General features: G+C 36.2%; 1 protein-coding gene across 2 annotated transcripts in view; it reads right to left on the bottom strand.

Annotated features, from left to right (window-relative positions):
* The window catches only part of KLHL1 (kelch like family member 1), a gene marked incomplete at its 5' end in the record, with an annotated part of 314,402 nt that extends 294,173 nt beyond the window's left edge, over positions 1–20,229 (bottom strand). For both annotated transcript variants that reach the window (XM_084879715.1, XM_084879716.1), the window contains one exon: positions 19,715–20,229. In XM_084879715.1, the coding sequence (XP_084735841.1) occupies positions 19,715–20,229 (515 nt within the window). The remainder of the gene's footprint in view (positions 1–19,714) is intronic.
* Between the last annotated feature and the right edge of the window lie 6,835 nt (positions 20,230–27,064).

Here is a 27,064-nt window from a genome sequence, read left to right as displayed (position 1 = left end):
GTCACTATGAGGCACACTGACCACCTCTCAGTTCCTTCCTCCAGTCAGTAAGCTCCGATGGCCCGATGACAAATGGGGAACTGGGCATGGGTGGTGGGGGATGCAGACAGTGCCAGTCCAAGGCCCCCACCCTGCCGGATGCCCCACACACACAGAGAGCAATCTGTGATGGTGGCAGGGCTGGTGAGTGGGCTGGAATGGCTGACCTGTCGGTCCTTTCCCCCAGCCATCAGACTCCAATTGGGGATGGGGCCACTGCAGGTAGCTGGGAAAGATGGCCCTGATCATAGGCCAGGCCTAGGGAAAATATCCATGCACACATTTTGTGTGCCGAGCCTCTAGTATAATATAGTAGAACTAGAGGCCTGGTGCACAAAATTCGTGCATAAGGGGAGGGTGGCGGTGTCCCTCAGCTCAGCATGCACCCTCTCCAATCTGGGACCTCTGGAGGGATGTCCGACTGCCCTGTGGGATCGAGCCTAAACAGGCAGTCAGATATCTATCTCACAATTCAGGACTGCTGGGTCCCAACTGCTCGCCTGCCTGCCTTCCTGATTACCCCTAACTGTTTCTGCCTGCCAGCCTGATCACCCCCTAAAGATTCCCATGCCAGTCTGATTGATGTCTAACTGCTCCCCTGCCAGCCAGTTTGCTCCCAACTTCTCTCCTCTGCCGGCCTAGTCACCCCTAACTGCCCTCTCCTGCAGGCCTGGTCACCCATAACTGCCCTCCCTTTTAGGTCTCATCCCTCCCAATTGCCCTCCCCTGCTGGACATCTTGTCATGGCCATCTTATGTCTACATGGGGACAGCAAACTTTGGTTACATGGGGGCAGCCATTTTGTGTGTTGGAGAGATGGTCTATTTGATTATTACTCCTTTATTAGATAGGCTAGAAGCCTGGTGCATAGGTGGGGGCCAGCTGGTTTGCTCTGAAGGGTATCCTGGATCAGGGGAGGAGGAGTTCCCTTAGGGTGTGTGGCGGCCTGGACAAGCGGACTGTGTTGGTTTGCAGGGTATCTGGGATTTATTTATCTTCTATATTTGAAACTTTGTAGCATTGACTGGAGACCTGGGCCAGCCAGAGTGTGTGGAAAGCTTTGCTTCCTCCATTGCTGGGGGCAAATTAAGCCTCCTGCTCTCTCCAGCTCCATGGCTACCAACATTTTTGTTGGTATTTATTTATCCTCTATAATTGAAACTTTGTAGCCTTGAGTTGAGGCCTGGGCCAGCCAGGGTTGCGGAAAGCTTGGCTTCCTCCATTACCAGGGAAACCTAAGCCTACTGCTTGCTCCTTTGGCACAGCCATCTTGGTTGGTTAATTTTCATACTCACTTCTGATTGGCTAGTGGTCATGGCTTGTGGTTGTAGCAGATTGATGGTTAATTTCCATATTACTCTTTTATATATATAATCTGTTTTATAATTCTATCTTTATCAAGTATTGGGCTTTGTGATATAGCTTAGCCTATTTTCTCATTTGAAAAATGAAATAACACTATTACCTATCCCACAGATATTAGTTACAGATGAAATAACATGATTTATGCTAAAGGCTCAGTATAGTATATATAGAAAGCATTTGATAAAATATAGCTAATTTTGTTAACAACTATATGTGATTTATCTATAATTTTGGGTAACATCTATACTAATAAAAAGGTAATATGCCATCTTTCTGGACAAAGCCATGGTGGCAGGGCCAATGCAATGGCAGCTAGGAGTGATCAGGCCAGGAGGGGAGGGCAGTTGGAGGCAAGCAGGCTGGTGGTGGGGAAGTTGGGGACAAGCAGGCCAGCAGGGGGGGCACTTGGGGGTGAGCAGACCAGTGGGGGAGCAGTTGAGGGAAAGCAGGCTGGCTGGGGTGGGCAGTTGGGGACAATCAGGCTGGCATTGGGGGGCCATTGGGAGTGAAAAGGCCAGTGGGAGGAGGGGCAGTTGGGAGTGAGCAGGCCAGCTGGTAGAATGGTTAGGAGCGATCAGGCAGGCAGGCAGGTGAGCGGTTAGGAGCCAGTAGTCCTTGATTGCAAGAGCAATGTCTAACTGCTGGTGTAGGCCCCATCCCTGTGGGACTATACCGACAGTTGGACATCCCCTGAGGGGTCCCAGATTTGAGTGAGTGCAGACCAGGCTGAGGGATACTCCTGCCTCCATGAACAAATTTCTTGCACCAGAGAGAGAAAGATTGTTGGCTGGTATACATATATTTTACTTCCAATTCAAAATTTTAAAAATGCAAAAAATAGTGTGGTTTCTTCTATCACTTGTTAAGCAAATTAAATTCAATATAATTTATTTTTGTAACTAAAAGCCAAATACATTTTCATTTATTTACAAAAAGGTAAAAATAGGATATAATCTCAAGTATTCTGATTCACATGAATACTAATGTTTAATTCTCTTTTCAAAATTCAAGAGAGTAAATTTGCAATTATAAACTAGTAGAGCCACATGTTTAGGTAATATGTCCTTAAACATTCTAGATAGAAAAATATGACATAGGACCTACCGTATTGTCCAGCGTATAAGACGACTTTTGAAACGAAAAAAAAAGTCAACCGAAAATCGGGGGCAAAAGACCAAAATTGCACAAAAATTACCTGCAGATCTTGATGACAAAGTAAGTCTTTTCTTTGAAGTGGGGGGGTAGTCTTATACCGTGAATATAGGCCTAAACCTATGTTTTAACTGTAAAATTAGGGGTCGTCTTATACGCCGAAAAATATGGGTAAGTTATCAGTGGTATATATCTCCATTTATTTGTGTTCTGTAATCCTATAGGTCACATTAATCCTGGATTTATTTTTTTATTGACAAACTGAGCTCTATATGTTTTCAATTCCACTAGAGCTTCTTAACTTATTTTAATTAAATTATTGGGTGACAGAGGTTCTCAAAACCATACAGATTTCAAGTGTATAACTCAATGAAACATCATCTGCTTACTGCATCATATGCCTGTGGCCCAAAGCAGTCTCTTTCTGTCCCCATTTGACTCCTCTTTGCCCATCTACCACCTGTTATTCTTTACTTTATGCTATTTCAGTTCTTTAAAACACAGTCCTCTGCTTGATCTGAGATTTTGCCATGCAAATGTTTAATGGACCGAATGTCACCTTGAGATTTCATGTCTTATAGGTCCCATTCATCTCATTTTTTTGTATCACATTCCTTTAGTTCAGTATCTAAACTTCACACTATTTTTTTCTTTTATTTTTATCATCAGACCCCTTCTTTTCTTTCTCCTTGAATTTTCTATCTGATTTTCTGCTCCAACTTTTGCTTTTGTGATTGCATGACTTTCTCTTGTTTTTTGATCCTCTTTAATCCTCACTATAAGATCTATGCAGAGTCCATGTGCTGTTTTCTCATAAAATGATAATCTTTCCAGACTTGGCATTTGCTACTATGAAAAAGTCTCCATGCACTTATAAACTTTCATTTTGTGTTAATTGGGCATCAAAACTTCAATTGTTGAGCTTATAGATCTAAGCAATTTTGTTTTATTTTAACTGTTCAACTAAATTCATCATTCCCTGGGCTGCTTCTACTTTCCTTTCAGATCTTAATTCTTCAATCTGTTTTAGGAATGCATCCATTAGTTTGTTAGAACCTAATTTTTTTTAAAAAAATATTTTGTTTGTATTGGATTAGCTCTTCTCAAAAGACTGCTGGTTTGAGAGAAAATCAAACAAGTATGTCCTCATCAAATTCTACATGACATGTTCACAAGTAAGCTCTATAAATATATTTTTTTAAAATCTCTCAGAGCCGAGTTTCATAGAATGAGAATCTTAGACTATTTTTGTCACCCCTTACCATTGCTTCTCTTTATCTTTGTTACTCCTGTTTTCTTTGTTAATCTTACTTTTCTCTCTCTAGTTATAGATATTTGGCTGACAGTCTGACACATTTGCTCTTGCTCAGACTTCTATAGACTTCTAAGAAAGAGAAAACCAGTACCCTCAATTCTCTTTAATTTCACTAGTCACTGTCCAAAAGTTGCCACTAAAATATATGACTTGATCATCAGATATTTATCTAAGCTATAATAATTCAATTGAATGAAGACTTTATCTAAATGACCGGAGTCCCTCTCTTCTCCATTGCACACTGTATCTTCTGTTTCCAAAATATGTCCTTTTAATATATAGCTACTCAAAATACATGGTGGTCAAAAGCCAATAAAATGTGTTGAAGTCTGGATTAGAGAGTTTACAAATTTTGAGGTGTAATAGCTAACTCATTGTAACAGATGGAATGAGAGATAAATTATCATAATCCTACATGTCCCCAAACTACATAGGATAAAATCAAGGAATCAAAGATTTTTACCTTCAGATAGATAAGGAAATAGGGGGTAAAATCTAGCTATTCACAACCACTGTAGTTATTTTAAAAAAGAAACAGAAATAGCCTATTTTTTTTTCATTTTGTTTTCCTTGATGTCCTGAAACATCTGCCTCACTGAAAGAAAAATATAATCAGAAAAATGTTTTGACACAGAAAGTATGTATGGGGGGGAAGCATTACTTAACTTGGTAGAACTTAAATTGATTTTTATTAACAAATTTAAGTTCATATTTGACATTAGTCTGCTTTTGACAAAGTATTTTATGGCTTTATCTCTTATGGTATTTTGAAGCAATTATATCATGCAAAGAGCTTTACCCTATATGGATTGATCATCCTTGAGGAGTGGGTGTCAAAGACTGGGATATGATGGCTAAGAAAAAAAAGCCATATGGAATTTAGAACTAAGTTAATATCCTTAAATATTTAACTAAATAGAAATTTCTCCCATGCCATTATTTGAGGATAACATTCATATCTGATTATGGAATTACATATTTTACTAAAGTATTACCAGGAACTGTGTTTAATTTTACCAATCAGGAGAACTAATTTTATTTCAAATTACTAGTCATTCTTTTTAACTTGAGAAAATTGGATTCTTTAAAGAAGATATTATGTGGAAATGAATCCACTTATAGGAGGCAGGGAGTTCATCAAAGTGCATCTGTGAACTTGTCTGATTTATGTAAAAGAAATATAATGCAACCCTCTATTTTTTTGTATGAGAATACATTGACTCCATCTCTGCTGACTGGATTGGATTTGAGAAAATGGGGTTGCTTGGGAAGAAGGCAAAAATTCACCCAGTGAAATTATTAGATTCATTAAGATCAAAATAGAAAATTCCCTTTTTTACATGTTCATGCTTTCAGGTAGATTGTGTTTACAAAGGTTTAGGATTAAAGTGTAAGACATTAAAATAAAGTTCTCCATCTAAAGCAGAAAGAGCCATTTTACTCTGAGTGTACTTGGACTTATTTCAGGGAAAAATAGGAAAATGTCATTTTTACAAGGCAACTTGTGTCTTCCTCCACTGCTCAAGTGAGGCTAGGACATCATTTTTATGCCTGTCACTCTTTCCTCTGCCTCTTGGCAAACCGATAACTGCCACCCTTCTTTCTACATGCCTATGTTTCTCCTCTCATACCACTCAAAATATTCAAAGTAAAGAATTATACCTGTATTTTAACTCACTGAAATGCTAAGTTAGCTAAGAGAATCAATGACAACGTAAGTGGGAAAAGAGTGAATTTAATAAATCTCCATGGCCATACCCTCTGCCCAGTCCCCAATGTTACTAAAAATAGTTTCTTCCTTATGTCTCCACATAGACATCTTGCTTTTTAAGTTCCTGGTTTAATGGCTCTGATGTGGTATTAATTTATGCAGCCTAGAGAGTGATAAAATGCTTAATTACTGCTCTAAAAGTATTGCTTTAGTCATTGATCTACTACATAATTAGTAGTATCAGTTACAAGACCTGAGTGAAATTTGGGAAGGTCCTGAGATTTTGGGATTCTTTCTGAGAGAGCTTCTTGCAATAATTTTAAATAATAGTTTTTCAGTGATTGGCAGAGTATTCCAGAGAAAAATAAAAACATGTAAGACCCAAGAGAAAGAAAGACTCCTTGTACTTAATTTGCAGGATTACAAGGAAATGACTATATAACTATGGGACTCGGTGCAAAGTCAAGGTTCAGGGCCCCTTGTTCAATATTATTAAGAGTTTCAACAGGGAGACAGTAGAGCATTAAAACCAAACATGGGACTCTTCTAAGCTCAAGTCCCTGAGAGAATGGCAGATTGCACAGCCATGAAGTTGGCTCTATCAGGATATATTAAAGTCATTTATTTATTTTTGGAGATAGTTTATGAATTTGTAGCTTTCTTTGTATATCACGGCACATTCTCTCTTTTTTCTTTTTTTCCCCTGCCAACAGCAATATTCCTTAAAAATATAATAGTATTTTGTAATTGTTTCAAGATAGATTTGAAGGAGATCATTCATAACATGGCTTATTGTAGGTGATGAATGGGAAAATAATTTTCACCAAAAGTATAATATAATCTAGATTCCACAGGTCACAGCAGAAGCCAACAGGTATTTGGAGATAGTTTTGATTCTGTTCCTAATGCTGTGTAACTTGAGTCTCTGGTTCCAAGGCCAAATATGTTATTGGGAGCAAAAGAGGCTGTCCAGTAATTCCTAAATTGGAACCTTAAAGGCATTCTCAATGAGCTGATTCACTTCTAGTGTAATTAGCACCCACTATGGCACATTTGAGAACTTTCCATCCTTGTTGAGGTGAAAATTCAGAATGACCTTTCAGTACCACACAATTTTGGGAACTGGGTTTCTACTTAACAAGAAAACCCTTCCAAATGTAAGATCCTGAAAAGAATTTGCTGTAATGAGACTTTGCTGTAGTAAGACTTAAATACAAAAACAAAAAACAGATGCCAAATTGAAAGCACGGGAAAACTTATTTGCTCTGTGTACTGTAACCTGACCTGCCATACCAGGTAGGAGAGGGGTGTGATTAGCAGTAGATTTATCAGTACAGGTTACTTTCAAGGAAGCAAAATAATGACAAGAATCAATTGCCACATTATCTAACCTCAATGAGGACAAAGCTGAATTATTAAAGCAACAATAGGCTAAATAAAAATATTCTAGCTGCAGTACTACCTTAATGGCAAGATGATATTATGAAAGATTCAGTAGTTCCTTGTTATCTGCAGGGTATAGAATCCCAGGGGATGCTTGCATATGCAGATAGCACTGAATCTTATATATACTATGTTTAATTTGTCACGCTTAGTAAGATATTAATAACAATAACTATTAATAAAATATTATTATGTAATATTGGTTGTACTGTTACATGGATTACTAATGAAGTTCTATATAAAATCTCTCTAGCAAATTATACCTGACAATATTAAAACCTAGTTACAGCTCTGTCTAATAGGAAAAAGTGACATGTTACAAGCATTTTCAATCTAGTTTCATTAACTCTGGTATTATAGGCCATACTACCCACATTCCTCGTTCAACTGCTATGTTTTATTTGTTTAAGCCTCTACGTGCTTTCAGACACTCTGCCATGATTCCTCGATAAATATGCATGTGAGGAGAGGACAGACTTGGAAATCTCATTTTGAGATTCAGTCTGAAACTTGCATTGTCCCTTTCAAATTTTTCATACATCATTTTGCTTCCCTTGCACCATTCTCATTTGATAGGCTATTCAGAGTCCTCACAACCCTGTCACCTGGAAGTAGTGTCTAGAAATGTTTTTCACTGCATTTGGGTACCTATTCTATGGGCCTTGAATACTCAAGAAACAAAGCCCTTTCACCTTTGAAGACTCAAGTGAGCTGCTTGAACTAGTTTACCTCATATTGTCATTTTTATGCCCTCTAATCATTGAAGACATCAAGACCCATCAAATCCAACTATATTACTGGGCATATTCAATCTTTTATAAATGATTCATCATACAAAGTAACCCCTGCTCCTGATTCCTTCAATTCCACATTTTTATCTCAAGTTACTAACTCATTCTTATCGCCATATATTTGGTACTGTCACTATTCAGGTCTATTCTTTATGTGAAATCTTAAGAACCAATATATTCTCTACTATAACTTCCTAAATTTTAACTTTTATATTCTTTTACCCTTCTGCAACTATTCCACATGGATTTTTTTTAAATAAAATAATGATATCAGCTACTTTCTAAACTCAGATTGTTCAAAACAGAAATAATTTTCTTCCTTTCAGTTTCTTGCATAACCCACTCTATAGAACAACAACAACAAAATATCCACTGATTTGCCCATTGAAATTTTTAGGACTCTTACCTGTCCACCTCTTTTACAATTAAACACGCAATTAATTGGCAGTTGGGGCATTTTATTTTCCAAATGTTTTATTTTCTTCTGTCTCTTTTCTTAGTAATACTTCCTCACTAGGACAGTTATTTTAGCTTTTAATGTCTTTCTATTTTCAGCTGTACCCCTATTTTCTCTAGTCCATCTAACATATTTTGACAGGAAAAACAAATCTAGTGTTTTAATTTCATCAGCTAGGTTCATTGTTTTCCCACCACTGTAAGTAAAATCTAGTCTTTAAAATGATCTGAAAGGTCTGGTTGTCTGTCTATGATCTATAGCCCCAGCCAAATCACCTGATATTTTATCCTGGTATACTCATATTCATTTACTTGCTTCTTTTTTTTCTAATTAGAAACTGTATATTGTAGCGCTGGTCTTTATCAGGATCTTTTCTTTTTTGTACCTTGAAAAATCCCTTTTAATATGTACATAATTTGTATAACACAAGTTAAATTTGATAATTGCTCATGTGTTTAATTTTATTACTTTTTATTTTTATTCTGTGAAGAAAGGGAGTTTTCTACACCTCTTTTAATCTTGGGAAGCTGTCATATTTTCTGGAAAAAAGTAACTGATTTAAAATAATTGTCACTGAGTGAAAGTGTACATTTGGTTCAGAATAAACCTTAAGTGTTTGAAATAGAGCTCAGTTCATATCTTAAGTAGAAGAAATGCAGTCTAATTCATGCTGCTATTCTAAGAGTCAAGCTGATTCAACTACAGGAAAAGATCCACTGTCTTCTTTTGTGACAAAGCCTGAATGCTTTAGCTATAAAGTATTTCTTCCCTCTCCCATCATCTTCCAATGAGAAAATGAGGTAAAGAGTAATTTAAGCAGCAATGGTAACATTTTCCTATATAGGTAGAGTTTACCCAAAAGCTTAGGTTTTCTGATGCTGATTCTAGTTTTCTTTACATTGTTGCATGTAACCTTGGGTGCCAATACATTAAAATAAGGCAAACAATATTAACTTAGAAAAAACATAAGCTAGAAGTATTTTTTTATTATAAGACTAGTTATTTTCTATTACTGACATAATACATATTTTCAGTTTCTGTAATTATATTTTTCTGGAGTTTACTGATGAATAAATTTTTTGATTTTTACTATACTTAGGTGAAAATTTGGTATGGCAAATAAAATAATGAGAGACAATATAGGAAAAAAAAGAGATACAAGTGAGTCTTCACCTTAGATGTGCCAATTTAGGAAAATAAAAAGTAAATTTACATTCAGAAAATATTTTAAGGACTGTCCTTTAAGAAACTCTATAATAATACAAGTTCACTTATACAATTGAAAGCATATTCTTCTGATAAGATATCTATTTATAAGTCATAGGCTGTTGTTTAGGGATAATTATTATATGCAAATATTTTACAACTGTTAGGATAGTAAGATAGATAGAGCTCTTTTTCCTGTGGGGGAAATATGTTTAGTGGTGCTTCCAAGTTATTTGATAAAAGGCAAGTGAAAAAAGAGAAGACTGCATAGCACATTCCTTTCTGTGTCATTAAGGTAAAACTCATGGGTCATATTGCTTCTTCTCTAGTATTGGCAATGGAAATGATTCCCACTATTTAATGGTACAAGTACCATATACTCACATAAAACTTTTGAGCTTTCTTTATAGAAATCCTTACTGTAAAATTATTCGATATTCTTTTAAATCTTTTGGTAAAACGATTGTCTTCCATGTTTGTATGTTTCTCTTATCTTTTGAGAAAAGGAAGGCAGCAAAAGACTCCATGTGAATATTTCACTATCAAGTTCTGCAAGGCAAATGTTAGATATCAAATTAAAAAGACGCTTGGCTTCAATATGTGATTCAAGACAAGTTAGCATTAAATTTCTATTCAAAGTATTAAATAATTAAAACAATGGACAAGTTCATCTGACTTAGATAGATAAATGTTAAGGAGAAATGTAACATGCAGTGAGTTTCTTTGGCTCATCACACCCTTTTTTCAGTCAATCACAGTGTTGGAAGACTAGTTTGTTTGTTTTATATTTTATAGTATATATAGAGATACACACACACATATATCATTATATGCTATTATAAAATTATGTATGTACTTTACTTATATATTGTGATGCTGATAACACACTATCATAATTAATGTAGCTTCAAAATAAGTCAGAAAGTTAGGCAGTGTTATTTCAAAATTTGTTCATTGTTTCAAAGTTGTTTGGTTTAGTCTAGATCCATTAAAAATTTTAAGGAATTTTTAGAATAATTGTCAACAGAGAGAGAAGAAAGGAGAGAGAGAGAGAGAAATATCAATTGGTTGCCTCCCATACACGCCTTGAGGTGAACTGAACCCACAATCCAGTTAGTGCCCTGACCAGGAATCACATTCGAAACCCTTTGGTGAACAGGATGATGTGTCAACCAGCTGAACAACCCAGCCAAGGCAATCCTGTCAATTTTTAATTAAAAAAAAAAGATTTTTCTTAAACATTGTGTATAGTTTATAATCAATTGTGGAAGAATAGATATCTTAATAATAGTAAGTCTTTTGATCCATGAACATATTATAGTATATCTTTCCATTACTTATATCTTTGATTTCTATCAGCTTTATTTTATTGTTTTCAGAATATAGATCTCTCACATTTTTTTGTCATGGTTTTTATTAGGTATTTCATACTTTACTGATATTACTATGAAATGTATTATTTCAATTTGTTCCTTGTTAACATAAAAATATAACTGGTTTTGTATATAATTATTTCATATCCTGCTAAAAATACTCATTATTTTTTAATAGATACCACGAATTTTGTTCTAATAAGCAATTATGACTAAACATAAAGGCCATGTAACTTCTTTTTTTAAAGGTCATCAATTATTGTATAATAGAAAACTGTTTTATTTCTTCCATTCCAACACAGATGCCTTTTGTTTGTTTTTTTTAAATAAAAGTGGTAAGAGAGGATATCCTCATTTTGTTCCAAATCTTAGAGGAAATACATTTAGCTTTTCAAAAATATAGTGTTAGCTGTAGGTTTTACATATATGCTCTTTATCAGATTGATATATTTTGCTCTGATATATACTTTTTCTGGAATTAATACATCCATCTCTTTATTCTTATTAATAACTTTATTTTATTAATCTTAGAATTTTATATATATTTTTATCCTTTTCCTCTCAACTAATATTTATGTTTAAATTTAGACTATATTTTTGGTAAACAAAATATAATTGCATTTGACTTTTTATACAATCTGATAATCTCTACTTTTAATTGTGGCTGTACAGAATAGTTACTTTTAATGTAATTGCTGATATAGTAAGCTTTCAGATTATAATTGAGCTGTGCATTTTGTATTTGCTTTATCTTTGTTCCAATTTCCTCTCTTATTAGTTGAATTCAATAATTTTTATAACAGTACTTTATATTTTTGTTGGGTTGATAGCTATTATTATTTTGTTAATATAGTGTTACTTTGGGATTTATCATATATTTCTGAGACTAACTTCAAATGATATATCACTTTACATTTACTATAAAAACCTTGCAATATTATACCTACATTTCTCCATTCTCAGTCTTAAAGCTATTATTATCATACATTTATATTACATATAAAATAAAATTAAAACACGTATTGCAGTTTTTGTTTTTGTTTTCCTATCCATCATTGATCTTTTAAATGTTCTATATATATATGTAATAAAAATAATCTTTTAAAAATTTTTAACCTACATAGTTACAATTTATTTATTTATTTGTTTGTTTATTTGTTTGTTTGTTTGTTTATATCAACTGGTGTCATTTTCTTTGTTTTACTTTAGACTAGAGGCCCAGTGCATGTATTCATGCATGAATGGGGTTCAGCTGGACTGTCACGACGGGGTCCCATTGGGCTGGACCAGCAGTGGGGAGGCCAGCTGGCCCTGCCCTCAGTTGGGATGTTGGGGGTCAATCAGGGGGTGATTGGGGCCTAGTCAGACTGGTTGGCTGTTACAGTGCACATCTAGCCACCAGTAGTTCTGATCCTTCTGGTTGTTCTGCTGTTTCGGTTGCTGGGCTTTTATATATTTATAGATTATTTCATTGCTATGTTTTAAAGGTCATCATCTTTTTCTTCAATTTCTGCTTTGTCATTAATATCATCCAGAATATTTTTCATCTCAGGCCTTGTAGTTATATTTTCATTTAAAAGTTTGATATTTGATCTTTTCATATGTATTATAACCTAGTTAACTATTGGAACATAAGGAATATAGTTTTAACTGCCTTAATGAACTTGTCTGTTACAGTCTTGGGCCACTTTTATTTGATTGATTTTGCTTCTCATTATAGTTTATATATTTTCACTTCTTTATTGTTTAGTTGTCTTCAATTAAGTGTTAGACATTTAAAAATTTACTTTAAGTTTTTCTTCAAGTTTGTTATAGGGCACAGTTAATTACTTGGAAACAGATTAATAGTTCTGGTTTTTACTATTGAGACTTATTAAATGGTACCACACCAGTATTCATTCTAAGACTAGTCAGTTTCTATTACTAACAGAATGTCCTTCCACACATTTTTCTAATGAATTATGAGCTTTTCCATTCTGTTTGTTATAAACAGGTACTATTCCCTCTAATTTTGAATAGTCCTGTCTCATCAATTGGGTGGTTTCCTTAAGCTCATGGATTAATTAGTTACCTGCAGTTGTAAAAATAGTAGCAAGTCCCATGTATCCCTCACTCTGCTTCCTCCAACTGTGATATCTTAGATAGCTTTAGTAAACTATCACTCCATGGATCCTAAAACCAACTGCATGCTGATAATGCCACATTTAATTACTTACTTAATTATTTTTCAATTACAGTCCACATTCAACCCAATTCTATATTAGTTTTGGATGTACAGCATAGTAGTCAGAAAGCCATGTGCACAGCTCTCTTTTGAAAGACACTTTGTCTTGGTCTCCCTGCACATAATTCTAAGTCCAACCTTTTCCATCTTTTAGGTGGCCTTATTTCAATTCTAATAACTGATTTTCATAGGAAATTTTTTATACTTGTGATAGTTTGCCATGGCACCTTATTTTGGCACCTTTTCTCCTTAGTGATATTGCTAGATATTGACTTATATAAATCAGCATTTTCATCTTAATTAAAAAATTATGGAAAAACTTAAATTATGGGATCAAAAAATTGGGAGGATTTATATTAAGAGGGAATGGAAGAATTAACCATGATGCTGTTTTTCAAGATATCTTTGTGGGATTTTTTTGTTTTGTTTTGTTTCCGTGGCAGATTTCAATTTTACTCAATGCTCAAGGGGTCTCCTTAGGTCAGTATTCACAACTAACTGAGCTTCAGAGAAAATGGAAAAACTGGTGTTGATTTTTTGTAGTTTTGAATTTATGAATATAAACTATCCTCACTTTCTAACTCTAAGATTAAACTTTGAACTTTACTATTTTGAAAATAAATTTAGAGTAGTTTTTATCATTTATAATAAAATTTAAATATGATATCTACTTTTCAGTTACCTTAACTTTGTTATATTAACATGTAATTACAATAGAGAAGTTTATCCAAATTAGTGCTTGAATGTTTGGTACTTGATAATCCACTGATGGTTTTTAAAGATTTACTTGTACTGTTTTCTTTCTCAAAAGGCATGACATTTTCATATAATAAATAACTTATGATTCTGTTGCAGTGGTTTTGGTTAGATCATGTTTAGTAATATGAATATCTGCATATTATCTGCCCAGAAATTAGAAAATTAAAAAAACACATTTAAGATGAAAAAGTCCTGGGAAAATATATAATATTTTAATCATTTTATTCAAGTCAGGATGAAAGACGAATTTGTGCTCCTGTTTTTAGCCCAGATAGAATAATAGAGACTAGACTTACCCTCTAACCTGAAGCAATAACAAAGAATGAAAGAAGAAGAAAAAAAGACAAAAATTATATATAGACAATATAGAGAGAAAGAACGAGAGAGGAAGAAGGAGGAGAAGGAGAGGAAAAGGAAAGGAAGGAAGAAAGGAAGGAAGGAAGGAAGGAAGGAAGGAAGGAAGGAAGGAAGGAAGGAAGGGAGGGAAGGAGGGAGGGAGGGAGGGAGGGAGGGAGGAAGGAAGGGAGGAAGGAAGGAAGGGAGGAAGGGAGGAAGGGAGGAAGGGAGGAAGGGAGGAAGGGAGGAAGGGAGGAAGGGAGGAAGGAAATAGAATCTAATTACTTTGAGATTCCACTTAAAATTATGCACATTTTCATGTTTGGATACTTGATTTAACTCTAAAATATACTGCAAATCTCAATTTTCTGTAATTTCTATAAGAACTATTAATTAAAATCAATAAGACAGGACTTAACATGTAATTGGTAGAAGTGCATCTTCCCCAGATACACAAATTTTCTTTGAGGCTTGGAAAAAAACAAACCAATGAAAACAAATATTTGATCAGTATTATATTCTGTTAACTGAAAGCTGATTTTGATTGAATAGGGAGGATTTCTATAATTCTTTAAAATTATTTAAAAATAGTACCTAAAGGATGTCAATAATATAATTTACAAAGTATTTATTGAAATTTATTAATGAAAACCAGAATACTGTCTTTCAGTTAGCATTGATCTTTTGTGTTTTTTATAATTAAAAGTTGTAATTACGTAATCTGGCATTTATATTCACATCTTTCTTTCAGATAGCTCTGGAGATTTGGGTACCTGCAAATTCAACCTAGTGGTCTCATTTCTTTTTCCTTTATGATCTTCTTGTTTTCTTAAAGCAAACATGTTCAGAGGGGAGGGCACCTGAATATTGTGGGCTTATTTGCAGAATGCCATCCAAGTAATTTTAATTGAAAAATAAAAGTACAAGTAATTGCAGGCACGCATATAATCCTAACCAATGGATACAGACACCAAGGGGGTGAGGGCATGAGTGGGGGGAGGGACAATGGGGGATAACTTACATATGTAATACCTTAATCAATAAAGAAATAAAGAAAAAAAACAAAGACATACATTCAATGAAGTACAAAAGACCTTTTGTAATAAAAGAACAAGCAAATTAAAACAAAAAAAATAAAAAGTTGAATTACAAAAAAATTCTAGCTGTACTGCTTAAAAGTCTGTGACTCTGGGTAAATTAATTGCCTGTTTATATCTCAGTTTTCTAATTTATGTAATCATTGTACCAATTGTATTAGAATCATAGAGTGGTTCTGAATATTAAATTACACAGTATAAATATTCATCATGCTACCTTCTAAATAACTAGGTTGTAATCAATGTCACTCATTATGATTATAAAAAATATTTATTCACTCAACAGCATTTATTGAGTGACTACATGTTCTGGGATAGAGATAAAATGATGAGCAAAACAAACACCCTGTCCACTGGGCAACTGTAGTTAATAACAAACAACAAAAGCAACCCAACTATTAATATATGGTTATAAGCTATAATAAGAAATTAAGAAGTAGAGAGCAGTTATTCAAAGAACATAAAACAAGAGGATAGCATATTCCAAAAATCTTTTTTAAGTTAAAAATTTGCCTGGGAGAATTAATGAATGCTTCTCTGAGAAATGTGAAGATCTTTATGCAAGACATTTCAATGATGAAGAGGAATAAACTCAGGAAAAGGTGTGTTTGGAAAAGGGGAGTCACTATACAAGGAGAGGTAATAAGTTTGTTAGGCCCAGAGGCAGAGAAAATGATAAAGACATGGAGTCTTGAAGGCAGAGGGTGATGGGGAGGTTGGTGATTGAAGGGCCTTGCTAGCATATAAGGGACAAATCACTCAGGGCCTAGATGCCCAAAGTATGGATTGAGGTCAGAGGACTGTAGAAATGTTTTGTAGATCAGGGGGAGGAGAGGCAGGGATGTGGCAAAATAATTCAGATTTTTAAAATAATTTCATTGATTCTAGAAAGGAGAATGGATTACAGGTGGCAGATTTAATGAAGGAATATGATGCAGATGGCATTTGAGTTGAAAGAGGACAATATCTTAGAATCGGTGTAGACAGTGGGGATGGAAAGAAGTGGGACAAATATGGGGGCATTTTTCAAGTAAAAGCGATAATTTTAGGTAAAGTATTAAAAATTGTGGGGATGAGGATTTGGAACATAAGACTCAGATTTCTAGTTTGCACAAACCAATGCATAGAAAGCCATCCTCTATGACAGAGAAGAAGGACATTGGGCAAGAGGGAAAGGAGAGTATGAGCTCAATTTTCTATATGTATATGTGCTGTCTCTGTGGTATTCACTACAGAGTGGTGGATTTGTCAGACCACAGGTCAGGGGAGGTCTAGGTTTTGAGTTGCACATATAGAGTTTAGGGATTGTAACTAAAACCATGGAATCAGATGACTGCCTTCTGGGACAATTTAGAAAATCAAAAAACAGGTTTTCTACTCATATCTGTACACACTGCAGGAATATAAATATTTCTCTTTGGCTTCCCAGTTTACTACATATAAAATTTTGGACAAAAATATTCATATCAAAATACATATACTGATCTGAATAGCTCGGATTTTTATACACTTTCCAACAACTAAGTGTGAACAGTAGAGAAAAATGATTAAAAGCATAGGTCAGGAGCCTATTACTGTAAAAGTTAGAATTCTAAATGATATAATGGTTGAGGTATTAGAATACTGAGATTTGTTTCTGTATGTCTGGCAGGGTGGAGTAAGATAAAGGTTGGGTTTGGGCAACAAATTAGTTTACCACTGTCTTTCTGCTGCCTTTATGTTTCACCTCCATGATAATTTGACCTTTCTAGAATTCTGAGAATATGGGCAGCTTTTCCCTGAGCATCCTTCAGCTGTTGTTTGAACAACAATTTAAATAAACTGAGCTGCTTATACTTGTCTAGAACAATGTTCCTAACTTGTATGAGACCAGATGAATAGAGAGAAGATGAGACTATGCAAGAAGAGAACAGAAAAGAGGCTGACTCTTGCTTTATATATGAACACTTTTTTAGCATAGCAGTCAGAGTTGATAAAAGATAACTAATTGCTAAAGATCAAGTCACTGACATCATAGTACAATGATGCAATAATGACCACAGTAATCAAAATCATCATTCGGGGTTTATATAGTTTATGTACTCATTCATCATTGTAAACATTATCTCGATTTGCTGCATAAGTTAAGATAGAAACAAAAGTAAGTCAACATTACAAATTATTTTGTTTATTATTTTCCATTCAGTATATAAATCTGGAAATGTTGTCTCTTCTGTGAAATGAACCTTATTTTTATCGCATGTTAAGATAATATTGATTATGACTAATTGTTAAGGTTAGTAGTATAAATTCAATCAATCATGATAACAGAGTCAATGTTCTATGAAGGTTTAGGTTTATACAATATCCCTGAGAGTACTAACCAGTGCTAACTTGTTTGTCCAGTGAGAAATTTAAATTAATCTAAAGGATTTAAGCATTAATAAGAATTTAAAAATAAAATAAAATTTGATTTTTTAATAGTTTACATATATAAAATCCCATAGAAGACTTCCATTCCAATAGTAAATATTTAAGGTAATGTCAGGCTTATTTTCAGAATACTTTTCACTTACAACTCTTTGTGAATAAAAGCACTGATGTATGTTAAGAAGAGAGAGAGAGAGAGACTGGGAGCTAACTCTGATGCTGTTTTCCCTAACTGAGCTATTAGTCATTGGTTTTATTTTTTATTATAGTTTCTTATGTCAATATTCCATTAATATTTTCAAATCCTCCAACTTACAAGAAAGTCTTTCAGAAATTACTCATGCCATATATGTCTCATTTAGATACAACTATATTTGTTATAAAGCAAATTGTTTTTTAAATGATCAAACATTAATATTCCCAGAACATCAAATATTTTAAGCTGACTTGAAGACATCACAAAACAATTCATTTACTTTTTATTGAACTGAGTCACAATATATCAATTTTAATAAAATAGCAAGTAGTAAATGTTTTGTCTGTATTTTAAATATATAAGGTGAATTGGTAAATGTTTATGAATGATTGCCCAAAACTGGGTAAAACCCAACATATTTTATTAAAAAAATATATATAGGTCTAAAGCTACAGGTATGAGTGAATGCATAAACCAAATAACTTCATGGTCTTATTGATACCTAAAATTCTAATCTTCTGGTAAAATATCTTATTTGAATAATAGATAAACTTACATTTGATCTCCTATATGTGGGGGGGAGAAACTTTAAGATACTTGAAAAATGCAAAATAAGCTACTTCTTCTTTAAAATAATTATCTCACATTTATTCTGTGTTTATGCTCAAGGCTGTTAAGATTCAAATTTAAACCTACATAATCCATATAAATGAAGCAATTCAAGGATTTCTTTATATCTCTAAACTCACATTTGTCAACATAATTAAAGTACACATATATATGACTTAATTCACAAGAAGCTGATTCAACCAGCCAAGTTTTAAAAGTTGCTTCTGTTTCTAATTTGTTAGGTAATTAAGTTTTATTAACATATTCATTATAATTTCCTATTTCAATAATGTGTTCTGATATCATATAAGACAAATGTGTTCCGATATCATATAATAATGTGTTCTGATATCATATAAGACAAATGCGTATCTTTTGATAGCCTCCTTACTTGCCATACCCAGCAATTATCTGTTGCAGAGTAATGAGTCATTCTCCAAAAATGTAAAACTTTGAAGAAGTTTCATGTGTGTGAAGATTTTCTATAAGTTTTAAAAGTAGAACTCTACCCAAAGAGGTAAAAACATTAGAAATAAACAGGAAATAATGTTGACCTGCTTAGTAAGGATACACAATCCCATGCTGAGCCAACAAATCAGATAAGCTGAAAGCCAGTGGGCTCAGCAACAGTTCAATTCTAAGACTTTGAACAAGGCAAAAGTAGAGAAGGATAAAAAGAAGTCAGGACGGAGAATAACACGCTATTTCATGGAGGTCGGGGGGAGGGGGGTGCAAATCCACTGTCCAGGAGGCTACTCATTTGTGCACCTCATTCCTCCTGGAATAGAGATTCAAGCCCCAGGGATCCCAGATAACTTGATAAGCCAGTTATGAGACCAGTATACAAGGTGCATTTGAGTAGTGGCTAAACACGTTTCACCTGACATCAGATAACTGGAAGAGTACTATAGTTGAATGCCAGAATCCTATATCCTCAGAAACATGAGAACCGCTCCACCTAGAGATGTATCCAAGTGAATATACATTCCATTTGTGATGACAACTCTGAGGACTTGCAGAAGGAAGGCAATACGTTTGAAGTGACAGAAATTAATGAACAAACTTTTAACGAGAGGACAACTTGGGAAACAAAAACCCTGCTGGCATCTCCTACCCAAAATGTGCAACCTGCAACCTTTCAGACTTACTAATTAGCAAAACACCCAGGGGAGGGAGGGAGGAAGGAGTGAAAACTGGGAGCTGCTTGGAGGTCCCAGGGGGACTTACTGTACCTGTGTCCGCATCCTTCACCTGTTGCCTGGCCCGAGTTGGCCGGCTCCACTTTGAGCTCCTGCAGGACCAGCCCTTTCTCCTGCGGCCCAGAAAAGTCCATGCCGGGCACTTCCTCCTCCTCTAGGGACTCCACGTAGAAGAGAGTCCGGGCCGGCGGCGGGGTGCCCTGCCGGGGCGCCCCTGGCTGCAGCCTCGTGGCCACGGGCAGCAGGGTGCCATTCAAGGGGTTGAAGGAAGAGGAGGAAGAAGATGGGGAGGAAGACGAAGTGGAGGAGGAGGAGGAAGAGGAGGAGGAGGAAGGCTTCTTCCAGAAGGTGCTCACGCTGCCCTTCTCTTGGCTCTTGAGCAGGCGGTTCTGGCTGGGTCCCCAGTGCTCGAAGCCGCCGCTGCCGTCCTGCTGCAGGCAGCCGCCCCCCGCCGGGCCGCCCGGGGACGGGGACGGGTGACTGAAGAGTTTCCAGCGGAGTCGCAGGATGTGTTTCACATCAAAGTCTTTGCGTCCGGATCCCGACATGCTGGGATTGCAAGGACGGCTCAGGCAGCTCGGCTGGCTGGCGGGAGTGGACGGGGCCAGCTGGCGGGGGAAGCCCGGGAGCCGGGGTTGCAGGAGGAGGCTGGTGAGCTCTGTGCACCCGGAGCAGCAGCCGAGGCAGCGAGGAGGCGGGATGCGCCTCGGGAGCTCGGACAGCAGAGCTGAGCGGCTCAGCTGCGGTCAGGTCCGCAGGACTTGTGGGAGCAGAGGCTGGAGAGGGGAGCCGAGGGCTGAGAATTCTCGATCTCCGCTCAGGAGCTCCGTCCTGACAGCGGGAGGGACGTCCCTGATGCTGGAGATGCGTGAGAGGGAGCTGCCCGGAGCGCTTGGAAGCTCAGGGAGGCAGCGGAGGTAGCTGGATACACCTCCCTGGATGCACAGCTTCAGTGGGAAAGGTGTGGGGAATCCAGTCCTTGCAGCTGAGTTCAGCGCCCGGAGAGCGTGAAGAGAGAGTGAAGGAGCCCCAAGTCTGGAAGGAGCGCTCCCCGCACCCAGTCTGCTGCGTGCACCTCAGCCCCTATCCCTGCCCCTCTGAGAGCTCGCCCGGGGTTTCTGAGAAAGTCAAATGCCTCCTGCAAGGTGGGGAAGGGTGGTTTTAGAGAGTCCGTTTGTAAAAGAGAGAAAAATTAATATGCCGGAAATATATAGGGAGGCGAAAGGAAAAGCTGTCAAGGTCCTCACAGTACAATTTTCTCTCTGCCTCAGCGCCTCCTCCTCCCCGTAAGTGACGCAGCTGTGCACTGGGGCCTACACGGAGGGACGGAGGGAGGGAGGGCCAGGGGAGGCTTCAATCTTCTTTATGCAAGTGAAGCTGCTGCTCTTATTGTCCCTCTGCGCGGGTCCTGTCACCTTTTTCATCCTCTTCATTGCATTGCTGTGCAGCAATGGGAGTAGAGCAAGCGGGCATTGTGCTTGAGCACCGGTAAACACCAACCATGAATCAGAGCAGCGTCAAGTTAATAGGCTGCCATCGGTGTGCAGGTGGAAGGTTAATGGTTTGCATTATTTAATAGACTGCATCCTTTAACCTTTAGCCTTAGTTCCTCTGTAGTGAGACACAGAAGAAACGGGGATACTGGCGTCCCAAGGATGAGGATGCCACCGGTCTGACACTCCCATTGTGATGCTGTCAGTAACACCCTCCGGTGGCACTCCACGCGGGGGGCCAGAGGCACACAGGAGAAATCCGAAGGTGGGCTCCTGAGTGCAGGGGGCCAGGGTTGCGAAATCGGTGCAGCCTTAGACTGAGAACTCCTCTCAGTGCAAACTGAGAATGGAAGAAAATGCTAAAAGAATGTCAAGGCACCGTCTTTTCGTACATAAATCATAACACAAAATGTTTGGAAGAATTTAAGCAATAAAGGAATACAGTAGTCTATCTATATTTGGGGAAAATACTTTCCAAGACCCTCAGTGGAAGCCTGACACCAGGGATAGTACAGAATCCTATGAATGTTGTGTACCTGCCCCTCCATACATACCTTTTAATTAACGAAAGCACTTGAAGGTTTCTCTTTGGCATATCCACATGGCCAGAATCACACCTCTTATGGTCTTGAAGTTTGGGGCCATCGTTAATGAAAATAAGGGTAACTTCAGCACAAGCACCACCATACCTGGATAGTCCATTTGTTAATCAAGAAGGCTTCTAAGTGACCTCCCAGCAGGAGGCATCATAAACTGGATAAAAGGATAGTTCACATCCTGGGCTGGGCTGAACAGGACAGTGGGAGATTTCATCATGACACATAATTTAATATTTATGAATTGTTTATTTCTGGAATTCTTTACTTAATATTTTTGGTCCATAGTTAAGTGTGGGTAACTGAAATTGGAGAAAGAGAAACTCTGGATAAGGAGGAATTATTATATATATATATATATATATATATATATATATATATATATATATCCAAAGGTTACTATCCTACAAAAATCTGTTTAAAGAAGAGAAGCTGATAGGGTTTGATGGGAAGAGATCAGCCACAGAACTTGTATGACATATGCATACCCCATGGACACAGATGCTAATAGGGTGGTGATGGCCTGGGGCGGGAAGCAGGGATGGGCTATAAGGGGTCAATGGGAGAATAAAAGGGTCATGTGATACTTTTAATAAAGACTTTTTCTTAAAGAAGGAAAGAATTGTCTGATCCTATATTTATATTAAGAAGGATGATGATTATGATGCATTTCTAGGTGTGACTGGTTGGAGATTTTTCATACCAGTCCCCTTTGCTGAAGGTAGGAGGTTAGAGAATTAGTGGATTCCCTAACTGAGCCAGGAGTATGGTAATTGTCCATTCATGAAATCACCAGTTTCAGCAACCCTAACAGGGCATAGGAATCAAACATTAAATTGCAATTGTATTACTGTTCTTGTACTAAGTAGTTGTTGAGCAGTAAATTTAAATAGAAACCAAAGCTAAATTTCAAGGTCTTTCTAGACATAGTTTGACGTTTTAATAAAACAAGAAATTAAGCGCACACACACACACACACACACACACACCAAAAAAAAAAAAAAAAAAATCCTACTTTGGGGGGAAGAAAAGTCACTATTATGCATTTTAAATATTGATTTATACCACAGCAGCTGATCTATAATCCCTTGTGTCTTTATTTTTCTTTCAGTATTCAGTGTTGTTTTTTTAAAAAAAGCAAAAGCCCTTTAAAGCAAACAATAGTGACAGGTCATTTTTATCCAAGAACTGAATCAAGTAAGTATTTCCTTTAGGGAAGGAAAGAGTGTATGAAATTACACAACAAAAACAGGGCAGAGAAAACTTTCCATCAGAGGTCATGTAGGAATTTGAGTGCATATAATTAAATGGTTTCCATAGTAATTGGTGCTTTGTGGATTTTCTGACTTTATTTCAATTTCAACTTTAATTCAATTAAAATAAAATAAAATAAATAATACAAATGTCCTATGTCTACATTTTCATCATAATATCAATGACCATTCAAAAGTGATAATGTAAAATTTCTTTGGTTGTTCTCCTAAAAATCCATTTTGTATTCCCCTTTTACTCTGCAGTACTTTGTTTAAATGTCAGTAATTTATATGACTCAAACAAAATATATTATTGAGTTTTAGTAAAGGAACATGAATTAAACATATGAAAGCATACTTAATAGATTAAGAGTAATTTCTATTTTTATACATACAGTGATATTTCATATGCTTAAAACATTTTCTCAGTCTATTATGTAAACTAACTACTTTTCTATATTTATCAATCTGCATACAATATTTTGCTGAGAAAGATAGTTAAATATAATTTATCTAATTAAGTAAAATACATAGGATTTAGAAAATAAAGTATGTCTAAAATGATGGTAAAGGGAAATGATTAAAAAAGATGTCATTTTATGTTTTTTATTTTATTGTTACTATACTATTATTAGGAAAGAAGTGGGGTGAGTAGGGAAGAAGGAAGGAAAGAAGGAAGAAAGGAAGGAAGGAAGGAAGAGAGGAAGAGAGGAAGGAAAGAAGGAAGGAAAGAAAAAGAAAGAAAGAAAGAAAGAAAGATAAAAAGAAAAGAAAGAAAGAGAAGCCAGATAAAAATAATAGAAGGAAAGAGGGGAAAGTAGTACTTTACTAAAATATGACTTAGCTTTACATATTAGAAAAAAGAAAAACCTTGAAAATATGTTTTTTTGAAATACTGCACTCATTCATTTACTTATCCACTATTCAAAATAAAAAGTTTAATTGAGCACTTACTGCATACTGGGTTTAATGCTAAGAGGTAGCAAACATGGAAGAAATATGTGCCTTGCAGCTGACTGGAAGATCAAGCAAAGAATGATTGGTTAGCCTGTTTTAATTTACAATTGACTTGTGATTCAATTGAATTAAGATTTGAGATATCCAAACTTATAGAGAAGACATTAACATAATAAAAATCACTTTTTAAGAATCCTAATAGTCACAATTTACTTTGTTCTAAAAGCAAAATAAACTCACTTATTCTGATTCCAATGTTTAATTAAATTAAACTGTCCTTTTAGTCAATGAGAATCTTTTACATGATATGAGTGTTCATATTATTGTCATAGTTCCCTTATACATCTGGAGGATATTCAAGAATTTACTACTAATGCCTACATATAACTCTTCATATAATTATTAACTTTAACATGGATATTCAGTAAATTACACTGAAAGTTCTACAACTCAAACATTTAAGCAATAAACAATAGATTTGGATTCAAGAAATTTCTTGGCTGAAACATTTATCTTTTAGTAATCCTTTTCTTTATACATTTAATTAGATGTGTCATTATCCAGGAAAAGTGAATTTTGATTATCTTGCGTCTTTTTCACAGCCCTCCTGCAATGACTGTTAAGTTGCTTCTATATAATTATAATAGAAGCATTTGAATGGGAATTATGATTCAATTAGAGAAGGTTCATGCCTCATGATGGTTCCTATAGATTTCTCATTTTTGTTTATCTTTGTTTTATTTTAATGAAACATATCTATGCACATTACTAGAAAATATCATTTAAAATGAATGGATGTCATTGAAAATAAGTGCACAACATTGTGGATTGGAAATTAAATGAAGATAGTCTTATAATGACATTTTCTTTCCAGGAATGAATGAAATATAATACCAGATAGCACTAATATTAACTAATCTCATAGATGCAATCAAGGGCTCATATTTCTTCTTCAAATATATAAATGCTAGGGGCACAGTGCACAACTTGATGCACCTTGAAAGGAACTATGGGCCCCAAGGCTGGGTAAGCACAGGGATGGGTCTCAGTCCATCCTCCGTGCCCCTGCCTGATCCCTCCCATTATGGCCCCTGGTCCTCTGTCTGTCAGCAGCCCCACTCCCTCTGCTCCCACTTGCTGATGGCGCAGAGTGATTGAGGCCAGCACCAGCAGTGGGTGCCAGTGGTGGTTGCTGCCCCAATCACCCCTGAGGAGCAGGGGAAGGTGGAGAAGCCCTCAGGGGTGATCAGGGCCAGCAGTCATAGCTTGCACCTGGTGATGGCGGCAAGTGATGGGACTAGCACTGGACACCAGCAACAAGTGCAAGCAGTGGCTTCAGCACTGGCTTCAGGTGTGATTGGGACTGGTGCTGGCAGTGGGTATGAGCAGTGGCTCTTGCATTGGCAGCAGGTGTGATTATTGGGTGGGATCACAGTGTGTGGGAGGGAAGAATTTTCAGTAACCACCAGAGGCTCGCCCTGATGACAGTGACTGGTGCCTTGCCTTGGTCTAGCACTCCTGTTCACCTCTCTATCATCCTGCCACAGCCAACACCCGCCAAGTTCTGCACATGCCCCCTGGTGATCAGCACATGTCATAGCAACCAGTGGTTCCGTTGTTCCAGTTGTTTCACTGTTCAGTCTATTTGAATATTAGCCTTTTATTATATAGGATAACCTGTTCAAAGTCTATTAATCATCATTATAATATACATATAGTTAACTAAGTAGCAATTAAATGATTGCTTAATAAACATTGTAGTTGTTAATTGATCTACAGTGTTATTGTAAAACTGTTTTTTAATAAATAATTTCGGCCCTAAGTGGTTTGGCTCAGGGGATAGAGCATCAGCCTGAGGACTGAGGAGTCCCAGGTTTGATTCCAGTCAAGGGCATGTACCTTGGTTACGGGCACATCCGCAGTAGGCAGTGTGCAGGAGGTGGCTGATCAACATTTCTCTCACATCATTGTTTCTAACTTTCTATCCCTATCCCTTCCTCTCTGTAAAAAAATCAATAAAAATATATTATAAAATAAAAAGAAAGGTAAAAATGCTTTTAAAAGTAAATTAAAAAAACTAATTATTTCACTTGAAGTCAGTTTCCAAAATCCTGTCCACAAAGTTAAGTGAGGACTTAATGTACTCTGTTTTAGAAAGAGTACTGTGCTTTTTATTCAAGGAGTTTTATTCTGAGAAATATAATTCATTTTAAATATTTTTACTGTAAGTAAATAGGCTTCTAATTTCTAATTTGGGTATTGTTACATGAGGTATTTAGTATATTTTTATAACTTTTACCACTAGTCAATATTTTTTTGGTCCTCACTCCAAAAGAACATGACTGCCAGCTTTGTGGGAAGCTAACCAAGGGGCCCCTTGCACTGGAGCCTGTCTCCTAGTACAACTACAGTGGGCTCACACGTTCTATGCTTCATAGTTGTTAGCCATCATAAAAGATGAGAAGTCTCACTTTTTATAGAGTATGGCATATGTGATATATACTGAATACAGGCATACTGTAAAGTCTAAAAATATTACAATAGATAAATCTAAAATTCATCACACTACATAGAGTTTCTGAGACTGTAATCTACTGACGTTTTAATGTATACTTCTAGGACAAAATTATAGTTGAAGATGACAGTGGGCACACAAAAGATAAATTTGAAGGTCATATTAGATTTCTAAATCTATTCATACAAGCTTTCCAGGTTCATTTATAATTGGACAAAATGAACTAAGAAACAAAATAGAGACAGACTTTTAGAGAGAGAGCAGGCTCACATCTTTGGGGTGGGGTGTTCAGGGGACTGGGCTGAAAGTGGAGGGATTGGGCAATAAAAAGGAAAAAAAAACAACAACTCATGGACATTGTGGAGATTTCTGCGGGAAGGGGATTAGGAAAAGTGGAGGAGAGTATGGAGTTATAAATGGTTATGGACAGAGACTTGACTTGGGATCGTGAACACACACTACAGTAGAGTGTACAGATATGTTGTGAAATTACTCACCTGAAATCTTTATAGTTTCGCTAACTAGTGTCACCCCCAATAAATTCAATAGTAAGAAAAAATGTAAAAAGT

The sequence above is a fragment of the Pipistrellus hanaki genome, assembly GCF_964339955.1.
Source record: "Pipistrellus hanaki genome assembly, chromosome: 3".
In the NCBI taxonomy this organism is placed as follows: domain Eukaryota; kingdom Metazoa; phylum Chordata; class Mammalia; order Chiroptera; family Vespertilionidae; genus Pipistrellus; species Pipistrellus hanaki.
The sequence above is the reverse complement of the archived record's forward strand: the minus strand, read 5'-3'. Positions and strand labels throughout refer to the sequence as shown.